Raw genomic sequence first — 23,310 nt, 5'->3', positions numbered from 1 at the left:
GCTCAAAAAACATTTTTAACTTCATGTGTACCCCCATCTTGTGATTCGATCAATCGGCCAGATTTTTGGGTGGTGTGAACATCACGGTGTTTTTCATATTTTGGACGGATTAGATGTAATATTCATTCCTCGTGGACTACACAATTCTCAACTTCGTTACCTTTTGAAGGAAAAAAAACTAAACGAGTGTATTTTTGTATTTTTCCCTTGGGAATGCATCTCTTTAGTTTCGCAAAGGCATGGATTTTACTTTATGGTTAGTAATTGAATCTCAAGCTTAAAAGCAGGTTAATCTCAAATTACCTGTTTTGTTTTTTTAAGATGACCAGGTGCCTCCGCCCCCTTTTGAGGGGGGATTATTCCCAGCGAATACACACAATCACCCCCTTTTGAGGGGGGACTATTCACCCCCTTTTAAGAGGGGACTATTCCCTGAGAATACACACAATCACCCGCCATCCATGTGCATTAGGTAATCTACAATCCACAAGGAGGGGAACCAAACTCGTGTATGTGAAGAGCAAACCAACAACCCAAGGTGTTTGCCCAAGCCACGATGGGTCTCAAATGACCTGTTTCATCTTAGGGTTAGTAATTGGCAACTGAAGATCAAGCATAGGTCGCAGGTGACGTAAGACAGCCTCATCATTTGAAACACTGAACAATCACATTCCTGCCTATTGAGATATTGTATTAGGGCACATACCTATAATACCCATATGATGGGATCTATGTTACTTGGGGGCCCATTTTGAGCCAAGCCACGGTGTCATGCTGCATTTAGATGTAATTTGCAAACCCCCATCTGATCCCCTAATCACTAAAAAGCCCGCTCGCTAAAAACCAATCTCCAATCTCATCTGAAAAGAAAGGGCTTGAAAACCCCTTTGCTAGAAACCCCTTTTCTGGAAGTACATCCAAATGGGTCCTAAAACATGTACCTTTTTTTTAGTCTGCTTATGTTAGTATTAGTCTCCCATTCAAAACAAAACAGATTAGACTCAACTTCCTGCATGCACAAAGACCTGCATGATGAGATGGTTGCTGGTACCTGGTACGATGATGCTTGAAAGTTCAAGTACAAGACACACCCAAGCCCATGACATCACTCCCAACTGTAGACAAGATGATGTTGTCCTGAGCATTGCTGAGACATTCAGAACAAAATAATGTCGGATCACTGTAATGAATTAGTGGGGAAGTATAATCGTGAAGAGAGGGGAATGCCATTTGTGGATTCTCTCAACTGTCAGCTCGAAGGGAGTGGGGCAAAAATGCCAAAACACAAAATACCACATAGCATGGCAGCTCATACGCAGGACCATCGATGATGTTTCATCACTCTCCTCAGAACATGTTCCATCCTAAGAAATAGGTTGTCTTGCGCATCAGGTGCAACACATGAACACTAAATTTAGACTGATGGTTATCAATTTTCTATGTATGTGTGACCCACCTGATAGGAAAACCCAACAGATTTTTGGTTAATGAGCATTCACTGCGGAACCTATGAACATCCTAGATCCCATGCCTTCTCATGCATAGGGTGTTTGTGTTTGGTGCAGAAAAGGTGTCTGGAAATAGTATTCCTCATCACTGAGGGAAACATTGTAAATTCGCTTTGAAGCTATGGTGTCAGTTTATTATCTCCTTTCCCTGAATCTGATGAGATTTTACTCTCAAGTTTGCATGGTGTGAGAATATGAAGGCGGAAGACTGCTCTTTCGAGACTAACCATTCTAGCTATCCAGTGGGTGATAGGGCTGAAAGTCGGGTCGGTGCTCAACCCTAGCCCAACACAAGGTTCCTATACCTCAACCCTAACCCAACCCATCCCAACCTCACGTTGGGAATTCTCAACCCAAGCGGGCTCGATCGGGTTGGTTGGGTGGATACATGCTAATATTTTTGTTATTACATTACTCTATTATAGTTCAATACACGTCTTATATTTTGTACCTATGATTTTATTAATTATATATGTAGTTATTTATCGAAAAGAACTTAATTTTTTCTAAACAAACAAGCTAAAATATAGGATAACTACTCTAAAAGTCGTGTTGTGTAGCACAAAATTTATTTGGGAGAGAGAAATCCAGTGTATCTTGTTGGCTCGAGTCATCGAAAATGACGTGGACCAATGAGACCCGACAGGACTGGAATTTCATGTGCCTTCAACATAGACAATCCACACTCAATTATAATTTATAAGTAACTTATATATTGATTAGGTTTGGGTTGGGTCGGGCAACCTAAGACCTCAACCTAAGCCCGACCCAAGTTTTATCGGGTTGGTGTTTGTATAGCCCAAGCGTGAGACTGAACCCGATATATCATGCCCGAGCCCAACCCAATGTCGGGTTGGTCATGTTGAACCCGCCAGACTTTCAACCCAATGTGGTGTTTGTATAGCCCAAGCGTGAGACTGAACCCGATACATCATGCCCGAGCCCAACCCAATGTCGGGTTGGTCGGGTAAAACTCGCCAGACTTTCAACCCTAGTGGGCGATCTGGGGAGAAAGAACAACAGATGTTTTTGGAGTATCTCTAGCAAGGATGCGAAGGTGTCTTTTAGGGCTAAATCTTTTGTTTTGGAATGGGCTTCATGTATTAAGTCCCTCAATGATTGTAATTTAAGTTTCTTGCATTTTCTGTAATTTTTGCACTAGCTCGGTGCTTGTTCAAAAAATTCTTTGTTACCCTTTTTTTTTTTTTTTTAAATAAATTAAATTAAATAGTGTCCAAGGTAAGGAACAGATGCAGAAAAGATGCAAGAAACTGAAGTGAAAGACATCTATCAAACAGCATTTGTTGTATTAATTATACAGATGCATGAAACAAATGTTAGAAAGAAGATGTGAGACACAGATATTCGCAACAGAAAACAGGTTTCCCAGCAACCACACTTAGAACTAATTCATTTTTTAAGACAGATTGTGCAATTATATCTGTAGGGCCACCAATCAAAAGCTTTCGATCTCCCAACCTGGGAGATCTCTTGGGAGTCCCCCATTCATGGAGGATGTGAACAACATAGGTATTCATAATAAACAAAAAACAGGTTTCACAGCAACTGTGCTTAGAACAATTCATATAGAAGAGAGATGGTGTAATTAGATTGTAGGGCCATCTCAACTTCCCAGGCTGGGAGATTCCCAGGGCATCCCCATGGACTGGCCCTTGGATCAAAAGCTATGATCCAATAACCATGGGATCCACATTTAGGGAATCCTGCACAATAGTAAATTACACATTTGCTGATGTGCAAGACCCTAAGACTCCTCACTATAACGGGTTAGGTCACCCCTTTTGGGGAAGAAATGAAACGGCTCGATCCAACTCATCAAAATATCTAGGCCAGGCATTTCTCTCGGTTGGATAAGCTAGTTCAATCACGCGTCTCTAAATTTTAAATGGGGAATGCGACTTCGAACCCATTTCCAAATTTATTCAAGACCAACAAAAACACTACCAACCACTACTCAACATGCATATGTTAGACCACACTGCCCATAAAAATAGGTGGAAATCTAGTCCAGGTTTTAGAACATTAATGCGGATCCATCATATTATCTCCTACACTAACTGTAAATTCCATATCCCACACACATTGGCATCCTAATTACTTAGGCTCCATTTGGATGCACAAATGAATTTGAATTGTGAGTATTCAGTTTAACGAATAGAATGACAAAAATTAATAGTGCTCCCTCATTCCAACTTGAAAGCAACACAATTGCAAATTGGATCTGAGACTCTCAAGTGCGTTTGGATGCACTACCTAATAGAATTGTGATTACTAGTCTAACAAAGGGAAAAATGCAGTGTCCTTGGCATTCATATTGAGAGTGTAGGCTCTGAATTGCAATCGCAGACTTCCAAATCAAACTTGAAATAACCGTAAAACTGTAACTTGCCCGGATACTTCCTCGCTACGAATATTGAGAAGTATCATCAATTTGTATCATTATTATTATTATTATTATTTTAAAATTAAACATTCATAATTCAACCCATTCATGCATCCAAACACTGTCTCAACATAAATGACACGGAAGGAAATCACAATTTGGTTATTTCCATTCAATCAGACTATCAATTGCATTTTCGTTTGATAGCACACATCCAAACGAACCCGAACAAGCATTTATTGCAAGATTCACACAATCACAAAGATGAAAATCCAACAAACACCACATATCTAACTCAAAATGCCATCGATCATGAAAAATCCTTAATCTCGACAAAAGAAACATTTGTAAACTATCAAATTTCATCATAGACCAATCGCAACAAAAAACCTAACCTGAGCACGCCCAATGCTAATGCGGCCGAAACCCTAACCAGATTAACGGGGCCTTAAAAATAACAAAAAAAATAATAATAAAATCACTGGAACAGAAACGAAATGGGAGAAAGGATCTTCAAACCAAACTGTAGAGAATTAATTTTTTTTTTAAAGGGATTGAATTTGACGGTGGTGGGTGATGATGATCATTTAGGGGTAATGATGGGGGACGTGCCAAGCAAGCTGGCTTGCTGAAACTCGAGCTCGTTTATCTGCTACTCTCGGTCCATTTCAATAATCAGAGGGACGACAAGGACGAGGAATGTGTTCCTAGCGATCCAAGTAGCTTTTCCAGTGCTCTTCAGGAGCTTCTTAGCGGCGAAGGTAGCGTCGGATGCGACCCTCTTGCCTTGATGGACGATTAGAGATTAGGATATAGAGTTTGAAACCCTAGCTAGGATTTCATCATTGCTGTTGCTCCTGCTCGACCCGGGCAGAGACAGCGAAAGTCTTCTGCTCTAAGACGCCATGAGAGAGAGAGAGAGAGCAGGGCGAGAGAGGCGGCTCGAGCAGGTTAGGGAAATTAGGGGAATCGGGATGCAGATTGTAGGGTGAGGTGCTTACCACGCAATAGTGTCATGTGGATTCTCTATGGAGCCCATCGTGATGTATTTGTTTTATCCACGTCGTCCATCCGTTTTTATAGACCTTTAGTAAACTATTCTTAAACTGTAAAGAAAATTACACTTGCATTTTTTTATCCTCAACTATATTATAATAAGTAATAACATGATGACTATGAATGGACGGTTAAAGAATTTTATTTAAATTCATAATAAAAGTTTTGTTGGTTTGATTAGCGCATGATATAATCTACTTTAATAGCCACATTACATCAATTTCTTGAACACTAGGGTGGATGATATGCATTTAGTTTGGATAATACTAACAAAGTGATATATAACAGAAACACACATTTTGATAATTATATTTGACTATAAATTGATTACATATAGTAATACAATGGGACAAGTTATTGACAAATAATAATATAAGATGTTCTCGGTAGTTGTATTCATTCATGTGCAGAAATTTGGTTAATATTCACGTGGACAATCTATGGTAAATTATATACCATATCACATACTAATTATAGAAACCTGTTCATCTTATATTACTTAATGTTATAATTAGAAAATAATATGTATTACTATATGTAATCAATTCAGTCTAGATATTGATGTATTAGCATAACTTGGAATACATTATATCAAATAAAGTATAAATCATCAAAATTTACATTATTATGAGAAATATAAACAAACCAATATAAATGTAGTTAAAAAATAAGGTGATAGTTCTAAACAATGATAATTCACTATTACATTCAAGAGATATATGAACCAGCTCACTATATTTGATAATAATAATTATTATTATTATGGGCTTAAGTACTTATTCACTATATGACAGGTTTAGCTGATATTAAGCGGCGCAAGTGAAATACCACTACTTTTAATTATGAAGTCTATGTAAATAGGTATATTATATTAATGATCAGTTATAGTAAAGTGATATAATATTAAAATATGGTTATCCGGGTATATTTTGATGATCTATACTTTATTTGATAATTATAATTGATTCAATATTAAAAGGTGTAATCAGATGAGAGTAATTTATAAGGATAGATTATGTTTCCTGTAATATTTATTACATATGTAGGTGTATATGTTATACACCTAGACAATGGTAAGACGAGTGCTTGCTCATCATTCACCAGCTAAATTATTATTATACCATCATATATGAATGGTAAATAAAATATCTTAATAATACAAATAGATTAATCTAGCAAATCTAAAATGTAACATAATCATTAGATAGATAATATATATCCAAACGCTATATAAAATTTTAAAAGGTGAAATGATATGTTATATGTAAGCCCCATATCCTAAACCGTACCGTTCCATAGGCTTCCGCGGTCTTCCCGGTCGAATTCCGGCAACCTTCGACCCTTAACCGGTATTTGCGCACGACCTGGATTCTCGTGCCGACAATCCGAGTCGATTCAACTCAGGGCTTATACCTTAGCGACCGCGTCGTCGCCGCGGTTTCGATGCCGCGACTTGCGCGCCGAGGCGATACCCTGGTTGGGAGTTGTGGGCCAGCGTTCGGTGCGAGGAAACGCCGCGCGTGCGAATCCTGAGAGAATCTCTACAAGGTGTCACATCAATCAATCAATCCCATCAATCCCATCATGTCAAGTACACATCAACTTTCATCCTTTCCCAAGCAACCCCCAAAGTCAAAAAAGCTCTTACACCACCCATACCCTTTCTTACACCTTTAGCCAAAAAAGTCAAAAGTTCTTACATTCCCATCCCTCTCTCCCATCCATCACTCCATCACCCATCACTCCCTCTCTCTCTCTCCCTTACAAGTCTCTCTCTCATTCCTTACTCTCCCATAAGCAAGTCCCATACGTATGAGTCCCCCATGGTGAGAAAATTACATTTGTGAGGCCCACCTTTCCTACCCCTTCATCTCTCATCTCAACCATCCATTTCTCATCTTCCTCCATCAAAGAGAAGCCCAAGGAGCTAAGGAAGCCAAGGGAGCAAGAAGATCAAGTGGTGGGTGCCTTGATAGGGTAGATTTTGATATTTTTAAGATGGGCCAAGTGAGGCCAACCGATCAATGGTTGGATCTCACTTTGGACCCTAAGATGTGGCCGATGGCCCACTTGGATCACCATGATCATTCCATGATGGGGCCATTCTCCATGGACCCCACCATGATGTTTGTTTTCTTGCATATTTAGGGTCATCTAGACCGTTTAATTTAGTGGAGATGGGATCTCCACCGTTGAATTTAATTTTAATGGGCCACATGAAATGGGACCCACTTGATGTATGATTTAGTGCAAGGGAGGGCCCATAGTGCCGGGGTCCCTCCATCACGCGAGCCTCACTCTCTATCTCTCTCCCTTTTTCTTCTTTTTCTTTTTTTTATTTCTATTTTTCTTTGTGTTATGATGATGAGGTTATGTGGCCCACTTGAATGGACCCACCAAGAAGTAGGTATTCTATCCGGCCCATTTATAAGTGGGGCCCACCTTATATATGTAGTACCATGCCCTCATCACTTGGTGGCCCACCTAAGCAAGGCCCACCTCCAACCAACATAGAAAGTCCAGCGTCCAGGGACGCTGGACGTTGCTGGAAAGACACAAATATCAGCCTTTTTCCAAAGGTTTGGGGTGGTCCACTTATGTAGGCCCCACCTTGATGCGTGTATTAAATCCACACCATCCATTCCTTTCCCAAGCCATTTTTAGGCGTTGAGTCCAAAGATGGGACCGATTAGATTTTCAGGCGGGCCATAACATGGCAAACAGTGAGTTTACCATTGAAATGTCCCATATTGCTTCTATACACCGAAACAGGCCCAATATTGGGCTTGTTTTGCTTGTCTAGAGCCATGGAGGGCCATTAGACGGAGTGGATTAACGGACGTGGGCCTCACCTGTGAAAAACCACAGGAAATCTCTTTTTTTTTTTTTTTAAAGGCTGCGTCAGGCGATGCAGCAGGCGCTGCCTGCGCACCTGCGCTCGGGCGAGCGGGCGACCGGACAACCTCTCACGGCTGTAGCCGTGGGCCCCACCTTGATGTTTATATACTATCTAAACCGTTCATAGGGTGGGCCACCCCCTGACGTGGTCCCACGCCAAAAACCAACTTGATCCAAGACTCAGGTGGCCCACACCGTAGGAAACAGTGGGATTAAACCTCCATCTTTGAAACTCTTTTTGGGCCCACAGAAGTTTTGGATCAGGGTGGAAATTTGTGTCCACCCTTCATCTAGGCCTACGTGGCCCTATCAACGGGTGGGATGGAATATAAACTTTAAGGTGGGCCCCACATGGAGCCCACAGTGATGTATGTGTTATATGGCCACCGTCCAGGCGAGCGGTGGAGCCCAGGTGATGTAAGTGTTTTATCCCCACCGTCCAGGGCGGTAGGCCTCGTGTGCGTGCGTGTGGTGCGTGCGTGTGTGGTGCATGCGTGTGTGTATTTATATATATATATATATATATATAGATTTATATATTTATATATATATATATATATATATATATATATATATATATATATACATATATATAATATTATATTATATATAATGTTATATGTAATGTATACATATTATATAGTATATCATATATAATATAAAGGTGGGGGAAGGCCCATTTCAGTTCACTTATGGGCCAGGATTGAGGCCCACTTTGATGTATATGCAAGGTCCATGGGTCCGGGCCCATTTAATGCATTAGGGGCCAATGGGTCGAGGCCCATTAAGATGTAATGGGGCCAATGGGTTAAGGCCCATTGCAATGCACATAGGGCCCATTGGTGTGGCCCAATGATGTGGCCCACTTGATGAATATAAGGCCCATATGATTAGGCCCATTTGATGCACTCTAAGGCCCACGGGTTATAGTCCATTGCAATGAACATAAGGCCCATTGGTGCGGCCCATTGATGTGGCCCACTTAATGAATATAAGGCCCATGTGATTTGGCCCATTTGATGTATTTAAAGCCAATGGGATGTACCTAAGGTTCATTGCAATGTGCAGTCCCAACATGATTTATGTAATGATGTTTACGTCAGGGCTATGCCTTGGGAGCAATGGTGGTTTGACGTCCACATTGCAGGTATAGTGTGGTTAAATGTCCGCATTATGACTTTCCCTAAGGCCCATTGTTAGGCTCGTGTGTCTGATGTGTAGGCCGTCTAGGCCCATCTTTGTTATGATTATCATCCATCCTATATAACCTGTTTAGTTTCATGATTCATGATCATATGCATCATACGTATGCTTGATATGAGAAATGACTAATCATAGCATATGCCTTCGGGCAGATTGTCTAGGGGCCCCCGTGTTGCCCTACATGAGGGCACGATACCCGTAGGTTGCTGCATGATGTAGTGTGATTCATGCATTCGCATTGAGTGATATGGTTACTGTACGCCCTAGCGACATCAGGGTCGTAGCCTCCACAGACGTATCGTGGTTGGCAGGATTGGATACCGAAAATACTGTTCTACATGGGGTGCGATAGATATCCCTGGGTGAAAGTCCCTAAACCCTTATGGTACCAGGAGGTTGCTCCAACGTCTAGACCGAGTGGATGCATGAGCGCTGAGTGCCGATTACCAGACGGTTGCGCTTTCCACTGTGTCGTGGTCGGTTGGAAGGGGGTGCGGCCTTACCCGCCCGAGAGTAGGGGGCAATGCTAGGTTCTGACCAGCTCGAGGAATGGGTCCGCTATTGACGAGCCGAGCCCGATTTTGGCAGGCGGATAGTGAGGTCTTTTCCACTCACCTTATTGCGCGCGATGGGGCGGCAATCTGGCTTGGAGTGTACTAGACCCCGGTGATATTTCAGATTTTGAGCCGTATTGATATGTGGACTTAGATGAGGATTTGCATGCTTGAGTTGCATTTCGCATTGCATGGCCTTGGTATGGCCGACATCATTCTTTGCACCGCATGGCCTTGGTACGGCTATGGTATTCTTGGCATTCATCAGCATGTTCCGCATTACTCTGATACTGTATAGCTGCATTATCACCTTAAGCATACACTTTCACCACCCTCTAAGCTTTCTATAAGCTTATGCACGACCGTTGCGTGCAGGTGACGTTGGATCGCAGCAGCGCTGAGGCTTGGACGCGTGGCTGATCTTTTTGGAGCTTTTGGTCTATCATCATTGTATTTCCCTTATGCTCATTGTACTTGTAAAGTTTTTGATTATAGTGGAAATGTGATGGAGTTTTTGGTTGTTGTTGTGGGTTATGCCTTTAGTTATGCTTATTACGAATCAAACTGATGTTGAAAATCCTCCTTGTAGCATCCCAGGATCGGAACCTGGCGAATGGGCGCTGGGAGCCGAGAATGGGGTTCTACGGAGGCTGTCGGTGCCGGATTCGGTGATCGGGAATTTTGTGAGCCCGGTTTCCGAGTTTGGGGCGTGACATTATAACTATCCAAACGAGGGATAGTTGTAACATATCTGTCGTTTGGATAAATATAATATGTTACCTAGAATCTATATTGTTTACGAATCTATAATGTTTACAACTTGATAATTATCAAGTAACTCTTATTGTATTAGATATTATGATATAATCAGATATGTTACTAAATACAAATCTGATTTTGTGATAGTAGTGCAGTTATCACGTAGTCAACCGGACATGTTGGAAATTTTAAAACAGTAGTAACGAAATACTACTATTTTAAACATTCATAGCGTAATGTGAATACATGTATTATGTGGTAACATATATAATTTAGAATGAATTTATCAAACATTGTACCACTATATTATAGGATACCTCATTCTATTCTTCTATGCACCATTATCTAAACTTATATAAATACTGTATATATATTATTATATGTATAAGTAATCACAGTAATCATATTGCGCATTATCATAAATTTCAAGTTCATATTGTTGTTATTTCAATGATAATATAATATTTCACATTGAAATAAGATCATTATTTCATTGTATATTACATTATATACCTAATATTTATAAAATGATTGGGTAATGATCAGGTATATTATATATATAACAACCCTGATCATATATAAAAATTGTAAATTTAATAAGACATATGTTTATATGTATTAATACAATACATGTATTAATCTAATATAAGTTGTTACCATAAAATATATAATATAAATATCGGTCACTATATTATACTTTAAGATTAGGCCTTTCGTATATAAATTCATGTTGGCTTAATCAATCATATAAATATATTACATGATTTAATCCCCCCCCATCTGAGCTTCCAATGGGGTAGATTAAAGGCTTTTAAAAATTTGAATAAAATAGTTTTTATGTCCCCTTATATATGTACTACAAAGTGGGATCCACGGATGTGGCCCACAAGTGGAAAAATTATTTATTATTTAAGGAATTCCACACTGATATGTTGCTTACAATTTGTAGGGCCCACTGTAATGTTTATTTTAAATTCAATCTTTTCATAAGGTCACAAGCACTTGAATGAAGAGTAAAAACAAATTTCATATTGATCCAAAACTTCTGTGACTTTTAAAGTGATAATTTAAAGGTCACAGAAGTTTTAATATGCTTGATTTCATTACGGTGCAATCCAGTTGGTGCACAATTTAGACAATTCTGTAAAGTTGTCCCGGATAGATATTACGTCACTTCGTGACTCTCTGATTCATTTTTGTGCTTCCTTATAACAATTTGAATCAATTCGTAGTATAGTCATCCCAAATCCTGACCAAGTCGAGTTCGGGTTACATAGTAACTCAATCCGACTCGAGCTGAAATTCGATCCAGTTGGACTTGACCCATCGTGATGTGTATTAGGCCATTGAGTGAGGCCCAATGTGATGCATATGTGACCCATGAGTAACTTTGAATAACTCAATTTAACATACATTATAATATATTATCGAAAATGATATAACTATAATCAGTCATAATATTTATATTATCAAGTAGGATAACATACATTACAAATCTCTAATGTAATATGTGTTCGATTTTGATCTTATAATTATATTAATAAGATCAAAATTAATATGATATTTTGTATAAATCATAAATTGCGCATGTCATCCCTTATAATATATCCATAAGAGTTCAAGATTCTCCCAAACTCAATTTATATAAAATATAAGATTTCTTTCTGGTGGGCCTGGATGACTCACCAATGATAGGAGACTTACATTTCTCCTTACTTATTTGAATAACTCAAAAGAAAATGTCAAAGAAAAGGAATCTGAGGACTATGAGAATAAACCTGAAATTTCCAACTAGAAAGGCCCTGACACAAGGAAGCATACGTTAAGGAATCAAGAGTATGTGTCAGAGATTACCTGATTCAAGTCACCCTAGATGACAAGCGGTCGACAAAAGATGAGAAACACGGAAGAAACTCTTAGAGAAATCGAACAGGGAAACAAAAATGAATTTTTTTCGCTCGCCAGCTATTTATCGGGCGGTGAACTTCGATATCATCGACATTTGTTTTGATGATATCGATATACCCTATTCGATGTTATCGAAGACGAAGTGATTCGTATGAATATTTATCACATATATTTATCTTACGAACATGTTGGATGACAAATAAACATCACTGGGTCCTTATAAATTTTTCAATGATGGAAATCATTACTTCTACTTTTTCCTGTGGTATGATCCGCTTGACAGTCGCACCCTATGTACAAACCCACGGCGGGCAAGGCATCGTCGGGGCAAATTAGGAGGCGAGCAGGAGCGTCGTACTAAGCGAGCGTGCTAGTGCCACGGCGGGTAAGGCATAATTAATTATATTAATTTAAAAAATATATTATGAATTGTGTACATAACAATCAAATGATAATAGTATACTCACCATCTTAACTTGATCTAAACATATTATATATAATGATAATATCAAAATTTGTATATGGATATGTAATTTCCTTATTTCAGTTATATTTTAACATTTGATTGTTATGTACACAATTCACGATTATCACGATAGGTATCAATAATACTATCAATATCAAAAGTGTGGTTAATTATAGTGATTGCTAAATCTATTACACAACATGATTATATATTATAATAATGACTTATCATAAATCTTTACATTACTTTTTTGCTTAACTTATTTTTATATTATTAATAGTAGTATAATCAATTTGGAACACTGAACCGTCACATGTTATATGTTATCAATGACCCGATGATTTGATAATAATTAAGGGGTAATATAGTGGTACGAAAAAGATATTAGGGTTGGGCATAATACTAAAGAAATTATATTATATTAATTATTGTCTTGCCTTTACATGTAGCTTTGAAACCTTGAACTTTAAGGCTTGAAGAAGTAAACTATCACATGTTGTTGTACTTGAGTATGTATATCTCTTGAATTAATAGTGATGATCCGATGGTCATTGATAGGTAATAAAATCGACAATTGCTTATAAAAATAGAGCATTCAAATATAGAGCAATAGTCTGTTATATTTAACACGGTAATTTATCTTATACCGTATTAAAATCAACAGATACAATTTGTTTCAAAAGTATTAATGAGTCTGGTAGGAAAGACTGATAGCTATTTTCACATAAATAAAATATAAATCATCATAATTTAACTCGATAGTTTAGTGAAGCAATAATGATGGTACTATAAGAAATGATAATCTTATAATATATAATCTGATGATTCACTAGTTGACCAAAACAATGACGCTATGATAATAGTATTATGCTCTATTATCAACTATCATTCTCATAATTTATAGTTCCTTTTTTAAAGAACCAGCTCCTATTATCATCGGGTCATTGATAAGATATAGAGCTCCTAGCTTAATTGGGCATGGATTATCATTTCTTTGTGTAAATGATAGTGGTTTGAGAGAGAAATTGATGGATTGTGAAACTCCTAAGAGTGATCTAGACTTCATTATATCAAAGAAACTATATATTGTGCCTTATAAATGTCGGTATAAACATCATTTGGTGAAGGCATAATGAATGCCGGTTTATCAGGTGGACACAAAGAATAAAATTGAAGTCTCGACTTCATGATGTTGTCGTATTACACTTCTCATTTTAATAATAGAATGTGAAAATAAATTATGTTGTTTTGGATAATATAAAATTTATATGCTGTATGAGAAGAAATATGTCTAGTATGACTATCCAAAATTATATGGGTTTTGGATAGTCATATTAACAATTATACGAAAGATAATGATAACAAATACATAAGACATGATTGTTGAAAATGGGCACATGTATACCTTATAGTTTGGTATTACTTATATACCCGATGTATATGGTATATAAGTCACAACAGACCGCATGCGCACGATCAAAATTTTAAATGATAATCTTATTCACGTACGATGATTTAAATCCCAGCGATCCAAGCAACTTTTTCGGTGCTCTTCAGGAGCTTCTTAGCAGCAAAGGTAGCGTTGGAAGCGACCCTCTTACCTTGATAGATGATTGAAGATTGGGATATAAAGTTTGAAACCCTAGCTAGGATTCCGTCATTGCTGTTGCTGCTGCTCGACCCGGATAGAGACAGCAAAAGTCTTCTGCTCTGAGACGCCATGAGAGAGAGAGAAAGAGAGTAGGACGAGAGAGGTGGCTCGAGCAGGTTAGGGGAATTAGGGGAATCGAGACGTGGATTGTAAAGTGAGGAGCTCACCACGTAATAGCATCGTGTGGATTCTCTAAGGAGCCCACCGCGATGTATCTGTTTTATCCATGCCGTCCATCCGTTTTTACAGATCATTTCAGTAAACTATTTCTAAACTGAAGTATGTCAAGAACTCAAGTGGACCACACCATAGAAAATAAGGGAGATAATGACGTCCACCATTGAAATAGTTTTCAATTATAAGCGTGCAATTGCGACTATTTCTTGCGATGTGGTCCACTTCAGCTTCGATATACTTCAATTTTGGGTTCATCCCCTAAAATGAGTTTGAAAAATGTATGGACGGTGTGGATAAAATATATACACCACGATGGGCTCCACAGATAATCCACACCACGCTCTTCACCACAAAATCGGAATGCGTACTGAGTTATTCAGTATGCTTTTTTTCATACTGAGTAAACTTGGTTGGGCCCAACTTGAATGTATGTGGTTTTAGAGGTGGGCATCGGACCGAGTCGGATCGGATTCGGCCCAATCCGACCAGATTCGAAATTTGTAGAACCTGATCCGTACTCGTTCCGATCCGGGACCGAGTTTGGATCATCTAATTCGAACAGATTCGAACGTTTGTTTTTCTGAATCGATTCGGGTCCGACCCGGTCAAGAAAACCGAGTCGGATCAGATTGGGGAAAGCTTGAATCGTTCGTTTTTTTCAACGACATTAAAATCATTATATCAGTGTTCCGTATGGTGTGATCTATTTAATTATTGAATTCACTTAAAATTTAGTATCAACTCCTTAAATGATCTGAAAAAACTGATGGACGGTGTAGATAAACCAAAAAAATTCATGATGGGCCCACATAGTTTACCCAGTTGAATAAAGCCTATTGTTGTGTAGCTTCTTGAAGAAGCTTCACATCGGTGACATAGCTTCTTAGAGAAGCTTTATAAATGCTATTTAATGCTATTTGTAGCTAGCTCCAGCTAGCCTATTTAATGCTATTTGTAGCTAGCACCAGCTAGCCTAGGAAAGGTCCGTGTAGTATACTCTTATCGTGCCGAGTAAACTAGGTTGGGCCCACTGCGAATGCATGTGGTTTATCCACGCCGTCCATTCGTTTTTCTAGATCATTTTATGGGTTCAATCCAAAATTGATGTATACACAAAGTTTAAGTGGGCCATACCACTGGAAAAAGTGAAACTATTGATTGCAACCGTTGAAAATTTTTTAAGGCCCCAGTATGCTTATTTGTCATCCAACCTGTTCATAAGATGAGAAGGACATGGATGAATGAAAAACACATATATCACCTTGATCTAAAACCTCTTTTGTCCCCAAGAATTTTTCAACGGTAGATTTTCAATTCACACAGTTTCCAGTGGTGTGGTCCATTTGAGGTTTGGATATAATCCATTGTTGGCATAGAGATATAAAATTATGTGTTAAAAGAAATGGACGGAGTGGATACAACGCACGAGTGACACAGTGGCCCACGGAGTTTACTCAGTACGCTTACCGTACTGAGTTACTCAGTACGCAGTCCGCTTCCCTACCCCCTAGCCTATTGGCTACGTGCTGTGTGAAGATAGCACTGACGCTCCTCGATCTCCGAGCTGTGAGAACGGTTCAGAGGAGATCAATGTTACATCTTATGTGGGCCCCACAGTGATGTATTTATTATATCTACACCGTTCATCTATTTTTAGAGATGATTTTAGAGCATTATCCAAAAAAATGAATCATATCCAAAGATCATCTAAACCACACCATAAATAGCAATAGAGATAGTGATTTTCACCGTTAAAAAATTTGTAGGGCCCACTATAACGTTTATTTTACATCCAATCTGTTTATAAGGTCACAAGTAACTGAATGAATAGGAAAAATAAATTTCATAAGATCTTAAGTACCGAATGAAGAGGAAAAACAAAATTTGATCCAAAATTTAATGTGACCCTAGAAAGGGTTTCAATGGCAGACGTTGAATTACCTACTAATTTTTGAAGTGTGGTCTAGTTGAAGGTTAGATCTGTCTTATTTTTTGTCTGAAGCCTTAAAATAAGCTGACCAAATGGATGGACGGTTTGGATATAATACATACCTCGTGATCAGACCCGTTACACCGGTCGATCCAATCAATCTACTTCCGTCAACTTCTGGTATGACCGTCAACCTGCTACGAGTACGACTCTCTCTTTCGAATTAAACTATACACCACTTCTCTGTATATATTCTTCTCCAACAGAGAAATATCATGAAACTACAAAACCCAACCGCAAAAAAAAAGAATTTGATCTATCAAAGAATATTTAATTAGCCTTCTTCTTACTTTTTTTCTTCAACTGAGACAGAGAGGCAAATATAAAGAGAAATAGATAGATATAGAGATAGAGCTGGGCGGGACTTTTTGGCGCCGAACGAAAAGCCTAGGCGATGAAATTTTTTTTTAGATATATATTTATATCCAGGTCAGGTCGAGTTGGGTCGGGTCGGACCATTTCGGTTCGAGTTTTCGGATCGGTTCTGTCCGGATACACCTCTATCCGAACCTGACCCGAAAATGATCGGATCTGGATTGGCAAACTCGATCAGGGCCGATCTAGGCCGTCGGTTCTGTTCGGAACGGTACCGAGTCGGGTCGGATCGGGTCGGATCCACCGGATCGGGTCCAATATGCCCACCTCTATGTGGTTTATCCAATCCGTCCATCCGTTGTTTCAATTAATTTTATAAGTTAAGCCAAAAATTGAAGCAAATCCAAAGCTTAAGTGGACCATACCACAGGAAACAATGGGAATAATGATTTCGACCGTTGAAACCTTTCTAGTGCCCACAGTGATCTTTATTTGTCATCCAACACGTTCATAAGATTACAAAGATCTGGATAAAGGGAAAACAAAAATTTCAGCTTGATCCAAAACTTCTGTGGCCCCCTAAAATTTTTCAATGGTAGACACTCAATTCACACTATTTCCTGCGGTGTGGTCCACTTGATTATTGGATGCACTTTATTTTTGGGATTAGAAACTGAAATTAACTGTTAAAATGGATAAACGAGGTGGATCAAATACATAAATCACGGTGGATCCCATAGAGTTTACTCAGTACGCTTAGCCTACTGAGTAACTCAATACACAATATATGTACAAAACATCCTCTGCGTCCATAATGTGGGCCCCTTGTTTTATACTTAGGAACTTAGTAATTATAGTAATTAGGCCAATCTAGAACTCAAGTGGGCCACACCTTCCGAATGGATTGGATAGCATATAAAAACATGTAGTGGACCCACAAGATATCTCGGAAACTTTAATGGTGGGTTCCCTATTGCAACCGTTCCTGTGGTGTGGCCTACCTGAGTTTTGAATCCCCTACTTTCCTGGAAGAACATAATGGATCTCACATGATGGACGAGTTAGATGTAATCAATGCATCATTTTGGGCCCCTCACGTCGGGTTGTGGATAAAGCCCGATATGCAAACCCATGTAATGGATCTGGCCTATGGAGAATTACATTATACTCGACTCGTGTCTTGGCACAGTATGGACGCAGATTGCATACTGACGCTCACTACTGGACGGTGTTCCCTGGCCCTCACCATGATGTATGTGTTTTATCCACACCATCCATCTATTTTGCGATCTCATTTTACGGCATGAGCCCAAAAATGATGCAGATCCAAATCTCAGGTGAACCACACCACAACAGACTTGTTTCAACGCCCACCGTTAGAAACTTATTGTGATTTTAAATTTTGGGAATTGTTAACCATGATTGGGCAATCGAGTCCGTTGCTTAGTGGATGGACCAGAGACCATTTCTAAAACCCCTTTCGAGATGAATTTGCACCGTCTATCTTTGGTCAGAAAATGAAAGGTTGATCTTGTTGTTTTGTAGAATTTCGGTTCTTAGTCCATGACACATCAATAGTCTGGATTATCGATCTAGGGCCTCTCTCACCTCATTTTTGCCTTCCCCAAATGATGATTCCGTGCCAAATCATGACTCAGCAAAAATGGGTTCCACCAATATCCAAAGGCGTCCCAACTGACAACATCGCTGCCCCCATTAGCATGTAAAACTAATTCTGAAACTAATACACATGTTTGGGTTCCAAGAGTATCCAAATGCATGACTGGTGTTATAAAAATCCTACAACGAATCTTAAGCAAATCAAATCCCCTTTTACATTAATCCTACTATTTTATAATTTAAATCCTACAACTTAGGATTCAAAACTCAATTTATGATTCAAATTATACTTGTTTTCTTCTATTTGAAGTTTTACTTGACTTTCGTTTTATGTTTTTAAATTAGTTGGGATATTAATAATCATTTAGAAGGAAAATAACTCTTTAAGAAAAGTTTAGAAAATATAAATTATTTTATTTTACTTTTCATAAGAAATTAAATAAAATATATTCTCTTCAATGGTAACTCATTGAGTGTTTTTTAATGACTTCTTACTTCTTCTTTTTTTTGAAGACACAAGGTGTCCCCACCTGTTTGTTAAAGAGATACACGCAATCACTCACAATCACGTGTATCAGGTAAAGTCAATGAGGAGAATCGAACCCTCACCTATAACAATCACGTGTATCAGGTAAAGTTAATGAGGAGAATCGAACCCTCACCTATAGGGAGCAAACCTATGGTGAAGACCATTCGCCCAAACCTCGTTAGGTGACTTCTTACTTCTTAACTCATTAAAACACTAAATTGATGCATACGAAATTGACGCATGAATTATTTGAAATATTTTTATAGATGATTAAGACATGTTAACTTATTTATTGTGAAGGATGGTTAGAAATTACCATATCTTTTTTTATAGGTCTACATAATAAAATTCTACTTTCCAATGTGATTTTATATTCAAGAAAGATAACAAGAACATATGTTATTAATGAATCCTTGTATACTTTTTTAGAAAAAAATTTATTGAAAGATATATTTTTTAAAATAATAATAATAATAATACTAAAGAGTAAAAATAAAAATCTTTGAACACTGTCATGACATGGTATTACTTAGATGCATGTTAATGGTAAAAGGATGATTGCTAAGTTTTTAATTTTTTCTGATTTATTTATATTTTTCATATTTTTAAGAAAATCATTTTTTTAAATCTCACGATTTGTGATTCAATATGACTCAACCTCTACTATGATTTGCGATACGATTACACAACAAAAATGATGACATGGTGCTAGCACATTCCCATGTAAAACTAATGTGGTTGTGTAAAACTAATATGACATGGTGCTAACACATTCCCATGTAAAACTAATGTGGTCGTGTTTGGCTTCGCCAAATATCTAAACGCACCCCAAATGACAACCATGCTAACACATTACCATGTAAAACTAATACGGATGATTGTTTGGGTTCCATGAATATCCAAACACGCCCCAAAATGACAACAATGCTAGCATATGACCACATAAACTAATAGTCTTTGGATGCACAAGAGATTTTTTTTTTTTAATTTTATTCTAATAGCTTGTTGGTACACCCCACTGTCAATTCACACTTCACTGTTAGCCACCCCCACTAGGGATCAATACCAAGACCTCAGTGTTGAAACGAGGTATCTTTCGCTCAGTCTACCACTTAAGCTATGGATCAAGGTGTGATGCACAAGAGAATTGAATTGCAAACGTTCTGTCTAACCAGGGGGAAGAAAATCATAATTGTGGCAGCAGCCTTCTCAATGAGAAATGCTGGGAAGAAAACTGCAATTTGGCTGTTTCAACTTCATCGACTAACAATAACAATTTGATTGGGTAATACATCCACAACACCATCGAAATTGCATATGAATTTATTAGCATAATCGATAGAAGATAACCTGCATTTCAATGCAAGTAAAATGAGTCATCACCTCACTATTAATTCCATAGGCAATTAATCCACCATAATAAAATCCCTCTTTATATACTGTAAAGAGGAAAACGGCAAGTCAAGAGCATCTTCCACCAATCGGGATTTAGATCTGAGGATGTTTGAAATCAAATGCCTATCAAGGCAGACACCTTTGCTAACAACAAGAGAAATGTTGCAGAGCCAAGGAACTAAAACAGTAAAAGCAAACCCAGGACTAACCTCCATCTTTTTGTCAATGCTTTTCCCTAACAACGTATCCTTGTATGATCTACAAACTTAAGAGACATACTTACCCATGGGTAGAATATGGTAATAAGGATGGGGTGAGACATTCACATCTGGGGTCAAGACATTGGAGTCCGCGTGAAGGTTGATGACAACGGTCCCATGCTCAGGATGGAGCCTGCTTCTGAGGGCTCCAAGAAATGGGTTATGTGGGTCCCACAGCTTGTGAGGGAAAATATCATCGCCATCGTAAACATCTATGAAGATCAAGTCATAGATATTGTTATTGTCCAGGATGAAGTTCTCTGCATCTGCTTCGTAGAGGAAAAGTCGTTCGGAGATGCCTTTCCACAGTACATGATCGACCATGTCAGGTTATGAGGGAGAGGAATCAGTGGGCGTTTTCACTGCGGAAGCAGGGAAGCCCATGGCCTGAACTGAGGCTGAGATGACAACAGGATCGATCTCGACAACATGGACAACTGCCCCTGAAGAGAAGAAGAATTTAGATCAAGGTTATGATTGATGGTGAAAAATATTGAGTTACTCCACTTCTGTTTGATTTGCCTCATCTAGAAACTAACAAGAGTTGTTCTCACATCCATGTGACAGTGCAACAGTCAGGTTCTACCAACATTATAATTTGAAATTGAGTGATTATCCACATTAATGGGCAATGATGGTTGAATGTCCACATTGTGACCTTCCATTAAGCCTTGTTAGACCCATTCTCACTGATTGCCGATTACCGATTTCGATTATCGGGGTCGAGGCCGATTCTGATTGTCGATTACCAATTCCGATTATCGGGGTCGAGGCCGATTTTGATTGCCGATTACCGATTTCGATTATCGGGGTTGAGGCTGATTCCAATTGCTAATTACCGATTTTGATTATTGGGGTTGAGGCCGATTCTGATTGCCGATTACCGATTTTGATTATCGGGGTTGAGGCCGATTCTGATTGCCGATTACCGATTACCGATTTCGATTATCGGGGTTGAGGCCGATTCTGATTGTCAATTACCGATTCCGATTATCAGGGTCGAAGTCGATTTTAATTGTTGATTACCGATTTCGATTATCGGGGTCGAGGCCGATTCTGATTGTCGATTAGCGATTCCGATTATTGGGGTCGAGGCCGATTCTTATTGCCGATTACTGATTTCGATTATCGGGGTCGAGGCCGATTCTGATTGTCGATTACCGATTCCGATTATTGAGGCCGATTCTGATTATCGAGGCCGACTCCGATTGTCGAGGCTGATTGTCGAGGCCGATTGCCAAGACCCATTGTGATGTATATTCGGCCCGTATTTGAGGCCATTCTGATGAGCATTCGGCATCGGCTTGATGCATTTGAGGCCTATGTAATGTATGTGAGACCTATGTAATGAGGCCCATTGTGGTGCATTTGAGGGTTAGGAGATGGAGCCCATTGTGATGTACGTTAGGCCCATGTGAAGGGCCCATCGTGATGTGTATTAAGCTCTTGAGTGAGGCCCATGGTGTCGTATATTTGACCCTTGTGTGAGGCCATGGGTCCACTGTATGTTAAGCTGTATATAGGTCATTCCTTGGGGACAATGTTGGTTAAATGTTCACATTGTCAAGGTTGATTGTCAATGACGGTTATTGATACCGATTATGAGTATGTGACAGCATAGCATCATGATACATGCCCATACGCATCATCTGCATATTTATTATGAGATATGATTAACCATTGCATATGCCATAGTACAGATGATTTATGAGACTCCCTGATAAGCGGAGATTGTCTCACATGAGCGCACGGTATGCGCAGGATTGATGCATGACTGGATTGCATGACTTATGCATCTTGCATTGTATGTTGTGATTACTATACGTCCTAGCGATATCAGGGCCGTAGCCTCCACAGGCATGTCGTGAATGGCTTGATGGGACACCGAAAATGTTTGATTCGAGCATCTGGGTACTTTGGATGTCCATGGGTGAAAGTTCCTAAACCTCCAAGGCCAAGAGACGCCCCAACGTTGAGACCGAGTGGATACATGAGTGCCCGAGTGCCGAATACCAGGAGGCCGCGTCTCCTACTGTATTGTGGTCAGTTGGGAGGGGGTGTAGCCTTACCCGCCCAAGCGTAGGGGGCATAGCTAGGCTGAGTTTGACCAGCTCGTGAATGGGTCCGCTATCGACGTGCCGGGTAGATATTGGCTGACTACTGGTCAGGCGGATAGTGAGGTCTCTTCCACCTGCATGGTCGTGCGTCAATGGGCGGCGATTCGCATGTAGAGTGTACTAGACCCCGGTGATGATCCTGAAGTTGTACAATACTGATTTGTGGAGCAGGAGTTGCATACTCATTCACTCATTCACTATCCACTCGGGCTGGTGGTGCGCAATTATTTGTTACGTGTACCTTCACAATGGCCAAGATTTCGGTTGGAGCGCGCGACTAACCTGAGATCAGGAGTTTACCACATTGAGTCTGACTACCCAAATTTAGGTATGGGACTGGTTTGGATAGAAGTCCTTGTGGTGGACCCCGTAGCTTACGATACTACGTACTATCATCCCGACTTCACACTCCATCATGGTCATTCCATTCGCACCGCATATTACATTACAATCTGCGGCATTTGACATTTTGGGTTTCCGTGTTTCTGCATTTATATATC

The 23,310-nt window shown here is 39.2% G+C and overlaps 1 protein-coding gene across 1 annotated transcript; it reads right to left on the bottom strand.

The window, feature by feature from the left end:
- Positions 1-20,444: 20,444 nt before the first annotated feature.
- LOC131246988 (uncharacterized) lies at positions 20,445-21,017 on the bottom strand. The gene is made up of 2 exons (XM_058247438.1): positions 20,717-21,017; positions 20,445-20,611 (listed from the first exon to the last, which is right to left on the bottom strand). The coding sequence occupies exons 1-2, from the start codon at positions 21,015-21,017 to the stop codon at positions 20,445-20,447; spliced, it is 468 nt and encodes a 155-aa protein (XP_058103421.1).
- Between the last annotated feature and the right edge of the window lie 2,293 nt (positions 21,018-23,310).

The sequence above is a fragment of the Magnolia sinica genome, chromosome 5 (genome assembly GCF_029962835.1).
Source record: "Magnolia sinica isolate HGM2019 chromosome 5, MsV1, whole genome shotgun sequence".
Classification (NCBI taxonomy): domain Eukaryota; kingdom Viridiplantae; phylum Streptophyta; class Magnoliopsida; order Magnoliales; family Magnoliaceae; genus Magnolia; species Magnolia sinica.
Note: the sequence above shows the minus strand (reverse complement) of the source record. Positions and strands in the feature narration are given on the sequence as shown.

What these genes read in the sequence shown, in the direction of transcription:
- LOC131246988 (XM_058247438.1), bottom strand. Translation starts at nt 21,017, where the DNA reads ATGGTCGATCATGTACTGTGGAAAGGCATCTCCGAACGACTTTTCCTC. An exon ending in TTACCATATTCTACCCATGG is followed by an intron (nt 20,612 to 20,716) that starts GTAAGTATGTCT and finishes TTACTGTTTTAG; the next exon opens with TTCCTTGGCTCTGCAACATT.